General features: G+C 35.2%; 1 protein-coding gene across 5 annotated transcripts in view; it reads right to left on the bottom strand.

Annotated features, from left to right (window-relative positions):
- Positions 1-12795, bottom strand: part of CACNB2 (calcium voltage-gated channel auxiliary subunit beta 2) — a 179782-nt gene that overhangs the window by 87850 nt on the left and 79137 nt on the right. The window contains exon 1 of one of the 5 annotated variants that reach the window (XM_087712667.1): positions 4633-4855. The exons of the other annotated variants lie outside the window; for them this stretch is intronic. Within the exon in view, the coding sequence (XP_087568793.1) occupies positions 4633-4662 (30 nt within the window). The 5' untranslated portion in view covers positions 4663-4855. Of the gene's footprint in view, positions 1-4632; positions 4856-12795 lie in introns of those variants that run through there. 5 annotated transcript variants of the gene reach the window in all.

Below are 12795 nucleotides of genomic sequence, written 5' to 3'. Positions count from 1 at the left end.
GGCAACCAAGACGCGGAGCTACAATTTTAAAACTCAGTTCCTTGGGCAGCAAGCTGAAGTTAACCCGTGCTTGGACACTCCAAGCAGCACCTAGGAGAACAGACAGGTTCCACGCTTCTCCATTAGGTACACAGTCACGGACATGGAGGGAGCAGAATCACTACATTGCCCGTGGCCAGGTCTTCTCTATACCTTCACTTCTCTACCACTGCTACAACGTACGATCCAGAAAATGCTAGAAGAAGGGGCAGAGCTTCTCCTTCTGCCCCCCTATTGACCACATCAAGTATGGTTTGCAGACATCAAAGCTCTCTCTGTGGCATCACTGAGCAATACAAATGATAACTATTAAACTTTAACTATTTGACATAACTTGCCTATCATCAGAATATTTATTATCAACTTGCCTATGATTGCACATTAAAATTAATGTGCAATCAACTCGCCTCCTTAAAATCATACAACCAAACTGACTCTAGAGTGAAGGTTTACAATAAAACATGCAAATTAATTGTTTTAAAATAAAATTTATCCTTTTTTTAAACCTTGGAATTAAGAAATAACACAGTACTACTTAAAAAGTAAATTATAAGAAAAGAATATAAACAATTCACAATTCACATGATAAGTGAAATCTCTCAGGCTTTTATCCATTTCTCAATAGAAGACTATAATTGCAGGTTTCAAATCTCAATAATTATATTAGTCATTATCCTGACTATCTCAGATTTATTCCTTGGAATAGTTGATTAAAACAGTTCTTCCGCTGAGTCTAATTTTTGTCATAATTTCTAATAACATTTCCATGAAAACTACTCCTTTCTGAACAAAAAATCTCTGCTCCAATAGTAATATGTATATCCTATCCTGCATTTTATACGAATATGCTAGAAATTCCATGAATTGCTAGTGATTAAGTAGCATCCATTAAGCTATAGTCATGTTCCAATGCAAAATATTTATATACCTGTTAAATAGTATTTTATATTTATATCCACAACCAAGATGATTTAAATTAATTAAACCAAAACTGTTCACCAAAATAGATAAAGAACAAACTAATCAATATAGAAAAAGATGCATGTTTTCATATTTTTAGTACATATGCCACAATAATTTATATATTGCAAAGAGTTCCAGAGGCTTAAGAACCCTAAAAGAAATCATCTACATCATTCAGTATTTGAAAGTATAAAGCCTGCACAGTTGAACAATTTATAGAAGCATTCTGCAAGTAAACTAATTTGTCTTTCTGGATAGTGATACCCTCTGGACATTTATCTTGATTTTAATCATCTCAGGTGTAATCTACTGCAATGCTTTCTACATAAAGGTGCCTTGAACACCTCTCTGCAGCTAGTCAAAAAAGCAACACGATGGACTGTTATAGGCATAGTATGGTATGTTATCCTCTGCTCTGTGAGCTGCATTGGTTAGCAGCAAATGGAATTTAAGGTTGCAAGATCCAATCTGGGTCGGTCACCAGGCCAGAGATTTTTGCCTTCCATGCTTTTGGACTTGTACTGGACTTCATCTTCAGGAAACTTCTTTCTACCAGACTGTATGCTTGGACTATTCTATGTGGGTAACCTCTGGTCCTGCTGACTATCCCAGATTGGATCCTGCAACATTATCCTGGGACATGTTGTTTTCATTCAGAATTTAAGGTGCTCAGTATCATTATCATTTAGATTTAGATTTACTTTATTGTCATTGTACATATATACACAGTATACCCATACAATGAAATGCACATAACACCCAGAGACAAAGCCCAACACACTTGACAATCCCCAAATACACTCCCACCCACCAAAAATTCCCCATCCCTAAATCACCCAAACATCCACACAACAAACCAAGTAATGCTGTCCAACAGCTCACTGATGGTAGCCCTTTAGTTCATTGTGAGTGCAATTATAGCTCTAGGATAAAAACTATTCAGAAGACATATGATCTGAGTTTTAATTGTTCTGTATCTTCTGCCAGTAGGCAACAGTCCAAAAAGATTGTAAGCAGGATGGGAAGAATCTCTGAGAATGTTGTGCAACTTCCTCAAGCAGTGAGATGCAAAGATGTCATCCAGGACTGGTAGCTGGACACTGATAATATTCTGGGCAGTTTTAATGATTTTCTGTAGAGCTTTTTTGTCCGCTGCAGAGCTGCTCCCATACCATGCAAGAATGCCATATGTCAGGACATTTTCAATGGTGCTGTGATAGTAGGACAGAAATAGATGCTGAGATAGATTTATCTTCCTGAGCATTCCCAGGAAGTTCAGCGTCTTCTGTGCCTTCTTTGCAAGCATATTAGCATTCATACTCCTTGAGAGGTCCTCCGAGATATAAATGCCCAGAAATTTAAAACTACCAATCCTCTCCACCTCCTTGCCATTTATGTACAATGGTAAATGTACATGTGTGTACATCATATGTGAAGGGTTATGGGATATACCCTGACTTTCCAGAAGATCACTGAACCTGTAATGTTTTTTCATCCTTTATAACATATCAGCAAGACTGGCAAGCTTTATGTCCCACTAAGAAAATATTATCACTTAACAAAAACTGTCTCTATCATCCTGCCTGCCCTCTGGAACATTATACCCCCAGGGATGCATACACCATCTATTCTGCTGTAATGTAAACAAGGTCTTAAAACTTGGGTATTGCTCAGGCTTGGTGGGTCTTATGTAAGAATGTAGCATACTGAGAGTGTACTGGTTTATACTTTTTAAGAATGATTCATTATGTTAATTTTGTTTTATTGTTGCTGTTAATTTTGTACCTAATATTCTTAATATAGTATGCTGCCTAGAGTCGCTAGGGAGTTAAAAAGCTTTACAAATTTAAATTAAATTATTCTCAAAACCTGGGACTATTGCCAACACACAGTTGAAAGAAAGATTAAAAAATATAAAATAAAAAGTTTATAATCTTGTGGGTATGTGCTCACATAAGCATTCCTGGTGTGCTTTTCCTTGGAATTAGGAATAACAATACTACCAGCAGTCTAATGAAAATCATTAGGACAAGAAAGAAAAATTGATTCAACTCTGTTTCCAGGATGAAATCATGATATAGATGTTCATATGGAGGCATATACAATTGTACCATTTCCCAGACCCTCATTTAATTCATACAAGGTCATAAGGAGATATATTATGCTTAAAACGTTGCTTCTAAATTCAATAAAATTTGATGCATAATTTTAAATATTTAAATATATTTTTAAAAAACACCTTTTTACCACTCTTTGATCTTCAAATAATAGCATTAATTGTATAAATTTGAAATACCTTTTAAAACCATAGCTACCAAAGTTATAGAAATGATGTATTCTAAGATAATCTTCTAAACATAAAATATATAAGTATGTTTCTTATTTATATGTGTTATAAATAACTTGAATATTTTATGGTTATTTCCCACAAAGCAAAGAGATCTAAAGTTATACCAAATCAAACACAAGGAGAAGGTGACTTCCTTTCTACATGTAATGATAAAATTACTGTTCATTGTTTTGCAAATAGTAGGTTTGTATGGCACAAAGATAAATTACTATTTAGTTTGCGGAGTACTATAATTTAAATTTCTACCATTGCATTTATAAATTACTTTACTGAAATTTAGAATTAATCTTTTACTGTAGTTGTAATTAACATTTAAACTTAAAGAAACCTCCTAATTTCTCTGTCACATTTCCTGCTGTACTTTGACATATAGTGATTCAAATAATTGCTTGTGTGGGATAACACTATGAAAATATTTTTTTCTCAGTGGAGACACATTTCTGAAAAACACTCATCACAGTTAACTCAACCCCAGTCAAAAAACTAACAAGCTTACACACAAAAAAATGGTCAGGAGAAAAGTTACAAGAAAAACCAAGTATCATTACAGAGAATTCTGTTTGTCTAGGACAAATTGTGCAAAGGCAACAATTTCCTAGCAACTAGAAAAGATGGAGGAATTTATAATATATCCTTGATAATAAGATTCTGTAAGGATCTAAAAGAAGGGAGTATAATATTTAGATTTTAAAAACTGTAGAAGAAATTTACATATTCTGTAACAATGTTCTGAGTGGAAACCAAATTGATAGCACCAATAGTTTAATTTTTCCACAATCTAGAATTTAGGCTGTCTTTAAGATTTCAAGCACCAGCATAGAATGCTTTAACTTTTTGGGGAATAGTTAGAATTCAGCATCTGGGATAGTCCAAATCTTCAGACCAACTTTTTCAATACAGAAGCAAACACAGAATCTTGTGGAATACCATACATGAAAGCTTTTTTTAAAAAGTTAGCTTTATAAATATGAGTTCTGGTACCGTATTAAAACATTGACTTACATTCTCTTTTTAAATATACATAGAAAAATATTTATGACATTTTGTAGTTTATTCCCTCCTATATCTCCAACTGCTAAAACTCAAAACATATTTGTATATATAATAGACCTTATTGAAGACCAAATAGGCATTTTCACGTCAAAATTTAATATAACATTTTTTCACATTAAACTGTTTCTTATCCTCTTAAAAACATGTAAAATTGCTGTTAACTGAAACATTTCCCCAAATTTTACAACTTTATCAATGCCATCTTTGCACATACATTCACAGCTTACCCTTTCATAATCTTCATCATAAAGGTACATTATTTTTGCTTTATACAGCTTCACATCACTTAATGGATTGCTTTCTGTTGTATTTCTTTACTCTTCACTCAGTGATTTACCATACTGGTAATTTTCAAAACCTGGGATAAGAGAGCTCCAATTCTTATTTCCCACACTCACAAAAGTTTTTAAAATATTGTTCCACTCTATAAAAAGAAAAGTTCTTGCTGAAAGTTAAGGAAGTGTGGATTTGGCAAGCTGCATCAATAAAAACTTTAAACAAAGAAAAGCAGCCACAAAGCTACCTTATCTTAACCTAGTACTATAAGTAGAACCATACAGTTAAGCACACTGATAGGACAGTCAAGTCTTTTGCTAATTTAATGCTACTGTACTGATTGGCTGGCATTATAGATTGAGATAAATGCAAAAGAGCAAGCATGCTAGTTGCTCAACGAAGCATTATTTCAAATCACTGAGGCAATATAACTTTTCTTTGCATACTGACATTGTACCCAAATAAACAAACACCCATATGGGCAAACAGAATGTTCAAAGACTGACAGATCCATTACATTTTATCCCAGGGGGGAAAAAAGATTGGATAGATATCAGAGATTTGGAGAATACTTATTTATAACATCAATTCAAATAAAAACTGACATAAAATATGTTTATTATAAAAGTTATACCAGAATTGCTTTCAATATGTCAAAGTTGAAGGAATGACTCTACTGTTCACTAAGGATAATCAAATATCTACCCTAATAGGAGGGGGGGAGTTTGAAAGAAATCTGAAAATGCTATAGATCCGTGATGGCAAACCTATGGCATGCATGCCAGACATGGTACACAGAACCCTCTCTGTGGACAAGTGTGCAGTCGTCAGCTGCTCTTCTGGTTTCCGGCATGCACATGCACTCTGGCCAACTGGTCTTCGCGTGTGCCAGAGCATTAGAAACCTGAAGACCAGCTAGCCAGTGCATGCCAGCCACCTGGTCTTCAGGTTTTCGGTGCTCCGGCGCAGGCAGGTATTACAGTTTGGGCACTGGGTGCTGATAAGGTTCTCCATCACTGCTATATATAATATCATACTGAACAGAAATAGAAGTTTTAATCTATATCTAGAAAAGTATCTAATACTTTAACCTAAACAAGGCAGGGTGGCTGTTAATCTAGAAGCTAATCAATTCTCAGATAATTTCAAATTTAGATTCAAATGGGGTGCTATTATATCAAATGGGATGATACTCCCTTGGAAAGAAATGGTGTATAATCCAAGGACTCCTTGGACTAGTTATGCACAGTATTATTTATGTACATTCTTTTAAATGTAGTCACTGGCAACAATGATTCACACTCTCGTCAGTTATCAACATGACCATAGTAATATGGTCTACATAGAACTGCCCTTCAAGAACGTCCAAACATTTTATCCAGACCTGGTAAAGATGCTGATCTTTTCAGCTGGAAAGCTGACAGTCCCAATTTGAGACCCAAGTGCAGTGTTATGGGTGAGCTCCCATTATTTGCCCCACCTCCTGACCATCTAGTAGTTCAAAAGCATGCAAATGTGAGTAGATAAACAGGTACCACTTTGGTGGGAAAGTAAAGTGTTCTGCACACTTTGGCATATAGCCATGCTGGCTACATGACCATGGAAGTGTCTTTTGACAACGCTGGGTACCTTGGTTAAAAAATGGAGATGAGCACCATGCCCAAGAGTAGAACATGACTATACAGGGGAAACCTTTACGAATAAAGGAGAATAATTGTAGCTCAGGGTTGACATGACTCAAGCTAGGTAACAGTCATGTTACCTAGTCATGTTCCGAGTCTACGGGGTAATCTCCATTTCTTAGCCAAGGGACCTAGGGTTGTCTGAAGACAGTGATATTATCTAATTTGGGTAATGAAATTTCTGAAAGAAAACAAGCAAGCTCAGAAAACATTGGAGGACCCTTCATGTCAACCCTGATTTATAAATATTCTCCTGTATTAGTACCATATAGGGGTGTCAAATGCTTCAGGCAGCACACAAATGGGAAAAACAGTTCCATCATGAACAACTTTTCTTCCTGCATGAATGCCTATGACAGCATGCCCTCCCTCCAGTGTCAGGTACAAACCTCCAATCAGCTGTACAGCTAGATGGAAAATAGCCCAAGAAAGTAGACAAAAATTGATACAACTCATGATCACAGATGCAGATTAAATAAATAGCTGCACGCCATAGCAAACCTCAAAGAACTGTTGGAACAGACCATCACAACAGAGAATTTGGAGAGACTGGCCACCACAATCATCGATATATCCCACAGACATGCTGAGAAAAGAAAAACCAAACTGCAAACTCCCTAAAGTCAACTCTAGAACAAAAAAAAATCAAAAAAAAAAAATCACCAGTGTCTGAATAGGTAGTCAACATGTCCAATCGTCCACTATCCACTGCAGATTATAGGATCCTAAAAAAAGGACTAGCATTGATGATGTTATCTAGTTTGGATAACAAAACAAATGCAAGAAAACAAGCAAGCTCAGAAACCTTGATGTTCTAATAGAACTTCCAAAATTGTCATAGAAAAATGTGATAAGTAAGAATAAAACTCATGATATGTATATGTGGGAACCACATTCCACCTGAAATTATACAGCATCTACCGAATTTTAACAAACAAAACTCTCCCCAATGCCTAGAGCAGGTGATGGACCACTTGCAATATTTTGTCTATTAGACTGTGTTAAATTTCAAAAATAAATTTCAATTTCTCCCTCCCATTTCTTTTTACAATAAGCAAGCTTTGTTATAGAATCACTATTTAAAAAGTAAAGTCTTTTAAAATTCATTTCAAAACCCATAAAACAGTAAAAAATAAAACATAAAAATTATAAAATTCACAACTAGATGCTTAATAATTTCATTTATGATTAAAATAAATAAGCTACGAATGCTTTGCATGTTAGCTAAAACCCAACTGGATAAATTGGAATACTTTTCCTAATTTAAATTCTATAACTCATGGAGGGCTGTTCTTCCCTTTTTTGGAAATATAAGCTATAGTTAAGTAATAAGTCACATACACTGTTTGCAATTATTATAGCCAATTCCTTACCTCTCCAGGAAGGATTTGAAAATTTATCCTTAAGAATCAGCCAGCCTAAATCCTGAATGGTAATCATTTGGTTTTTCATTTAAGAGTTCCTGATATTTCCTGAAGCAGTCATTCCATGAAAAAAATGGCTTGGAATAAACACACACACACACACTGTTGAAACCTACTATTTATGTATGGATGATGCATTCATACCTATTTAGGCTTTAAATAACTATGTATGGAAAAACCTTTGAAAAGAAACAGAAAATGACATCAGATATCTGTTAATTAACATCACTAAGTGCTCTTTCGTTTTCTCTATATATATAAGCAAACCTTTTTACATTTCTTACCTTACTTTAACTTTATTTTTATTTTTATTTATTACTGCATTGCATACAATAATTAAAACTCCACATCCATTTCAGAAAAAGTGACCAATAATATAACATTACAGATGCGGATAGCATTTGATGTTATGCAAATATTTATCTTTTGCTCTTTTCAAAAGATGAAAAAACATCAAGTTTGGTTTGGTATTTATTTAAATATTGGTACTTCTGTTTTCATTGAAATCAACACAATGTGTTAAATGTAGTGTTACTTTATTTGAGGGAAGTAAACATCTTTAAGCTTTCCTGTTATAGATCTTGTTGTACTTATCTATTGCACTTTAAATGGCATTTTGCTGGTCACTAGGAAGTTCAACTCCAGAAATAGATATTTTCCATCTTATCAGTGACAGAATGACACAGTAAGTCCCTATCCTGTCAATCCTTCTCTGGACACCTTCTCCTTTGTATTCAACACTAACTGTATTTTAAGCATAGCTTTGTTACTCACAATGCCTCCCATAACTAAAATGCACATCCACAAGAATGAAATAAAAACCTGCTGAAAGTATTCTGTGCATAAATTCATTCCTCTCTGCATCAACAGCTACCAAGTATGACATGTTGGCATAATTTTTACAAGCATGGTTTCCGTGAGAGAACACAGGATGTGACAGCTGCTACTGAAAATCTTCTCCCTGGTGTTTAATTTCCTCTTTTCATTACTTCATGCATTTTAATCACTTATGGCAATTCTAAGAGCAAAGTCATTTATATCTAATAACAGTGATTTTCATTGTACTATTTATTTAAACATTATTCATAAGTTTCTTTGCATATGTCAATTACGGAACTATTGAGATATGTACTATAATATTCTTTTTATTTTTCTCATCATAGTGTTCATCATATACCCATATTTCTTAAGTAGTTTCCTGGATCTGGATGTAATAATAATCTCCCATTAATTTCAATGGATTTATCCTCTAAATATGCAAAAATCTGGATCCAATCTCACATTTATTAATTTTTACAGCATCAGTAGAAGTACAGTGTGAAATGTAACACCACAAACAGGGTACATCTTCTGTACTGTTTGCTGTTTGATGTAAGGAAGTAAATTGCTGGGAGGCAGAAGAAGATTTCCCCCCCCCCCTTGTTTTCCTCCCCAAAGCTAGATGCGTCTTATACTTCGGAGTGTACTATACTCCAAAAATACGGTAGGTAAGTACGAAGATGCCTTTCACAGCTTGCCTTTCTGTTAATACCTTTGTAGTAGAGGCTTCGAAACTGTCTCTTCTAGTTTTCAAAATAGGACAAGATAGCATAAAATTGATAAAATCTTTATCAATAGTTGTTGCAGTGACTACACAACATTTTAAAGCACCTGCAAGAGGGGATTTGCAACATATTATGATCTACATCAGTGGTTCCCAAACTTTTTCAGTCCACCGCCACTTGGTGGTGATCCTCAGTGCCCCCCATCCAGTGGTGAAATTCATTTTTTTTTTACTACCGGTTATGTGGGTGTGGCTTGGTGGATGTGGCTGGGGGGATCATGTGACTGGGCAGTTTGCATGACAGAAGGAAGATAGTAACAATAAAATTCAAAACTGTAACAATTAATTGCTCATTTATTCAAAATCCAATTTAAAAACCTTTTTAGTTAATGTTAATTCAACAAAATTGTTGAACATGATCCAATGATACCAGGTTTTCAAAGTCTGATAGTCATTTATCAAGAACCTTGGTAACTAGTAACTTAGTAAACTCAGTAAAATTTAGTAAGTACTTCACTGTTCAGTAAATTCCTAATGTGATTGATGGGCTTGATGAAGTGATACCAGTTTCCCAATGTCTGGTTTTAAGTCACTTAGCAGGTTCTTGTCTGCCTTGTCAGGATGTACCTTCTTCAAATGTTCATTCAGTTTGGAAGGCTACATTTTTTTTTATTTTTCCCAATACAACTCATGCAAAGGGTCATTACATTTTTCACACTTTTAATTTACATATTTATGATTCCTTATAACTTCTTTAAGCTAAACATTTTTAGTACAAGTCAACACATTGACATATATATCACTAATGCAGTTTCCTATCTCTTCCATTGACATAATTAACACCTTTTCTTAAGTAAAGTTCAGTTGTCTCTCTTAACTCTCTTCCTCCCTCTCTTCCCCTTCTCTCTCCCTCTTTCTCCTTTCCTCTCTTTCTCTTTCTCCCTCCTTTTCCCCTCTCTCTCCCTATCTCCATCCCACTCTCCTTTCTTACTCTCCTCTCTTTCCATCTTTCTCCCTCTCACTTTCTTTCTCTCTCCTTCCCTCTCTCACTTCTTTCCTCTTTCCCTCTCACTTCCTCCCTCCTTTTCTTCCTCTCTCTCTGACTTCCTCCCTTTCTTTCTCCTTCTCTTTCTCTTCCTCCCTCTGCCTCTCTCCCTCCCTCCCTCTTTCATCTTCTCATTGTGAAAAAGGAAAGAGCTTGGCAAAAAAGAAAAACTTTTTCCGCTCCTCCTGGCTGTTCTGTTGTCCCCCTCCCCTGCTCTGGATTTTAAACTGAATGCTAGGCTCAGTTTAATGCAAGGGAGACCTCAGATGGAGGAAAATAGTTTAGAAAAAAAAGAAAAACTTTTCCCCCTTTTCCTGGCTGATCCATTGCCCTCCTCCCCCGCCCTGGATTTTAAACTGAATGTTAGGTTCAGCTCTGCAAGGGAGAGCCCAGACGGAGGGAAATAGCTTGGGAAAAGAATAGATACCTTGGCTGGGGCGTGGGGGAGGTAGCTAAAATAGAAGCAAAGGAAGACTCTCCGGGTAGAGATCTGCTGGGCTGTGTGGTTGAGATAAGCCCTCTAGGCAGGCGAGGTACGAAAAAGAGTGAGTGGGAGGGGTGGGAGGTGAGGGCGGAGCCAGTCAGTGGTACATTTTACCGGTTCTCCGAACTGCCCATAATTTGTCCTACCGTTCAGGAGAACCGGTCAGAACCAGCTGAATTTCACCCCTGCTGGAAGTGCTCAGCTGACTGGCAGCCGAAAGAGCCCCAGACAGAATTGCGCCCTGAGAGGGGGCCACCTCCAGCACTCCTCTACCACCACCCTTGCCTCTTAGCACCCCCCTAAGTCATCCCACTGCCCAGATTGGGAACCACTGATCTACATTCTATGCCTTACAAACTTGCATATGACTTCATGATATAAGTACAAAGAGGTAAAATTTCCCACACAGGAACCATTTCATTTTGGCATCATAATAGTTAGCTATAAACATGTATGTTTGAAAGCAATGCTACTCAATATGTGTGAAGCCTTTCTGTACAATTTAAAATAGTTAATTCTTTTGTAAGCGACACACATTTACTTCAATAACTGTTACTGGATATGTCTACATTGCTCCAATCTACTTTGAACTACTTTTATTTTGCAAACATAAAACACACAATTAGGATACCTACAGCTCTTTTCTTGTGATTTTTAATTTTAGTTTTTTTAAATATTGAAGGAAGTTTTTACTTAAGACAACTACACAACGATATGACTCTAGAGATCTCATTATATAAACCTCATCATGTTTTCATTATTTGAGCTGTACAGTCCAGTGCAAATGATTTTTAATTGGCTGACTCAGGTTCTTCCTCTTATTGGAACTAAACTTAAAATGTAAATACTATTGGGAAAAAAGCCATTATAGCGATTCATTGTCATTTGACATCAGGCATGTATGTCTTTGAAGTATTTACATATAATGTCTTCAAGCAATGGCATAATGAAGCAATAATTTATTCCAATCAACAAAGTTATAATATTCTGTTTCCAAACTGTCAAATATGTAGGATTTTTGTACATATTATTTCCATTAGTTGAGTTTACACAATGGATTAATCCCAAAGCAAACAAGAGCATTTGGTTTAAGCAATATATGAGCATAAGAACTGATTTAGAAGTATGATCTTTTATTTAATTAAATTACTGTTTGAGGGCCTTAAGTAAAATATTAAGTTTTTTCCACTGTCAACATAAGTTTGTTCTGAACCATTTGCTTAAACTATTGCCCTTTCTTCCTTTCCTATTTTAGCTTCTTTTTTCAACATTGTGCAACAGAATTCCCATAAGGCAACTTTTGAAAAACTTAAAAGAAGTTTATTCTGGATTTTGTCTCTTCTGGATGTCTTCCTTATGGGTTAGGTGACATTTTGATAGAATCCTATTTTATTGGATTCTTCTGGGTTGGCTATAAACTTACCATTTCAAAAATATAATGACTGTAACTGTTGCATTCCACTTAACTTTCTGCTGTTAATAACGTGCAACTATATAATCAAGATAAATGTATGTGATTTCATTGTCTCTTAAGAACAGATCCCCTCCTCACGACAACTAAACTTTCATTAGTAGATAATCATTCCCAAAACCTCTGTCCTAACAAGAATGTTCAAAAATACATTTTATTATCTTACACATCACAGATTTGAAAGCACATGTACGGACTTAAAACATTACTAAAAATGATAAGATTAAATATGTTTATATTTTATTAACGCAATAAATATGAATTGTGCATCACTTTTAATATGAAAAATAGAATATAAATAACTTTGAAATTACCTCAAAACAATGTAACCACAATTCATCAGAATATTTTCATATTACAGCATAAGCACAGTAATTTCTCCTACTGTGCACACTGTATATAATTTGCTATAAAATGTTCTTACACATTACAGTTCAATTATTGAGTTCAATAGGATTTAATTGA

Source organism: Thamnophis sirtalis, unplaced genomic scaffold (assembly GCF_051295495.1).
Source record: "Thamnophis sirtalis isolate CommonGarterSnake01/CBP01778 unplaced genomic scaffold, rThaSir2_p1.2 scaffold_4, whole genome shotgun sequence".
NCBI lineage: Eukaryota > Metazoa > Chordata > Lepidosauria > Squamata > Natricidae > Thamnophis > Thamnophis sirtalis.
The sequence above is the reverse complement of the archived record's forward strand: the minus strand, read 5'-3'. Positions and strand labels throughout refer to the sequence as shown.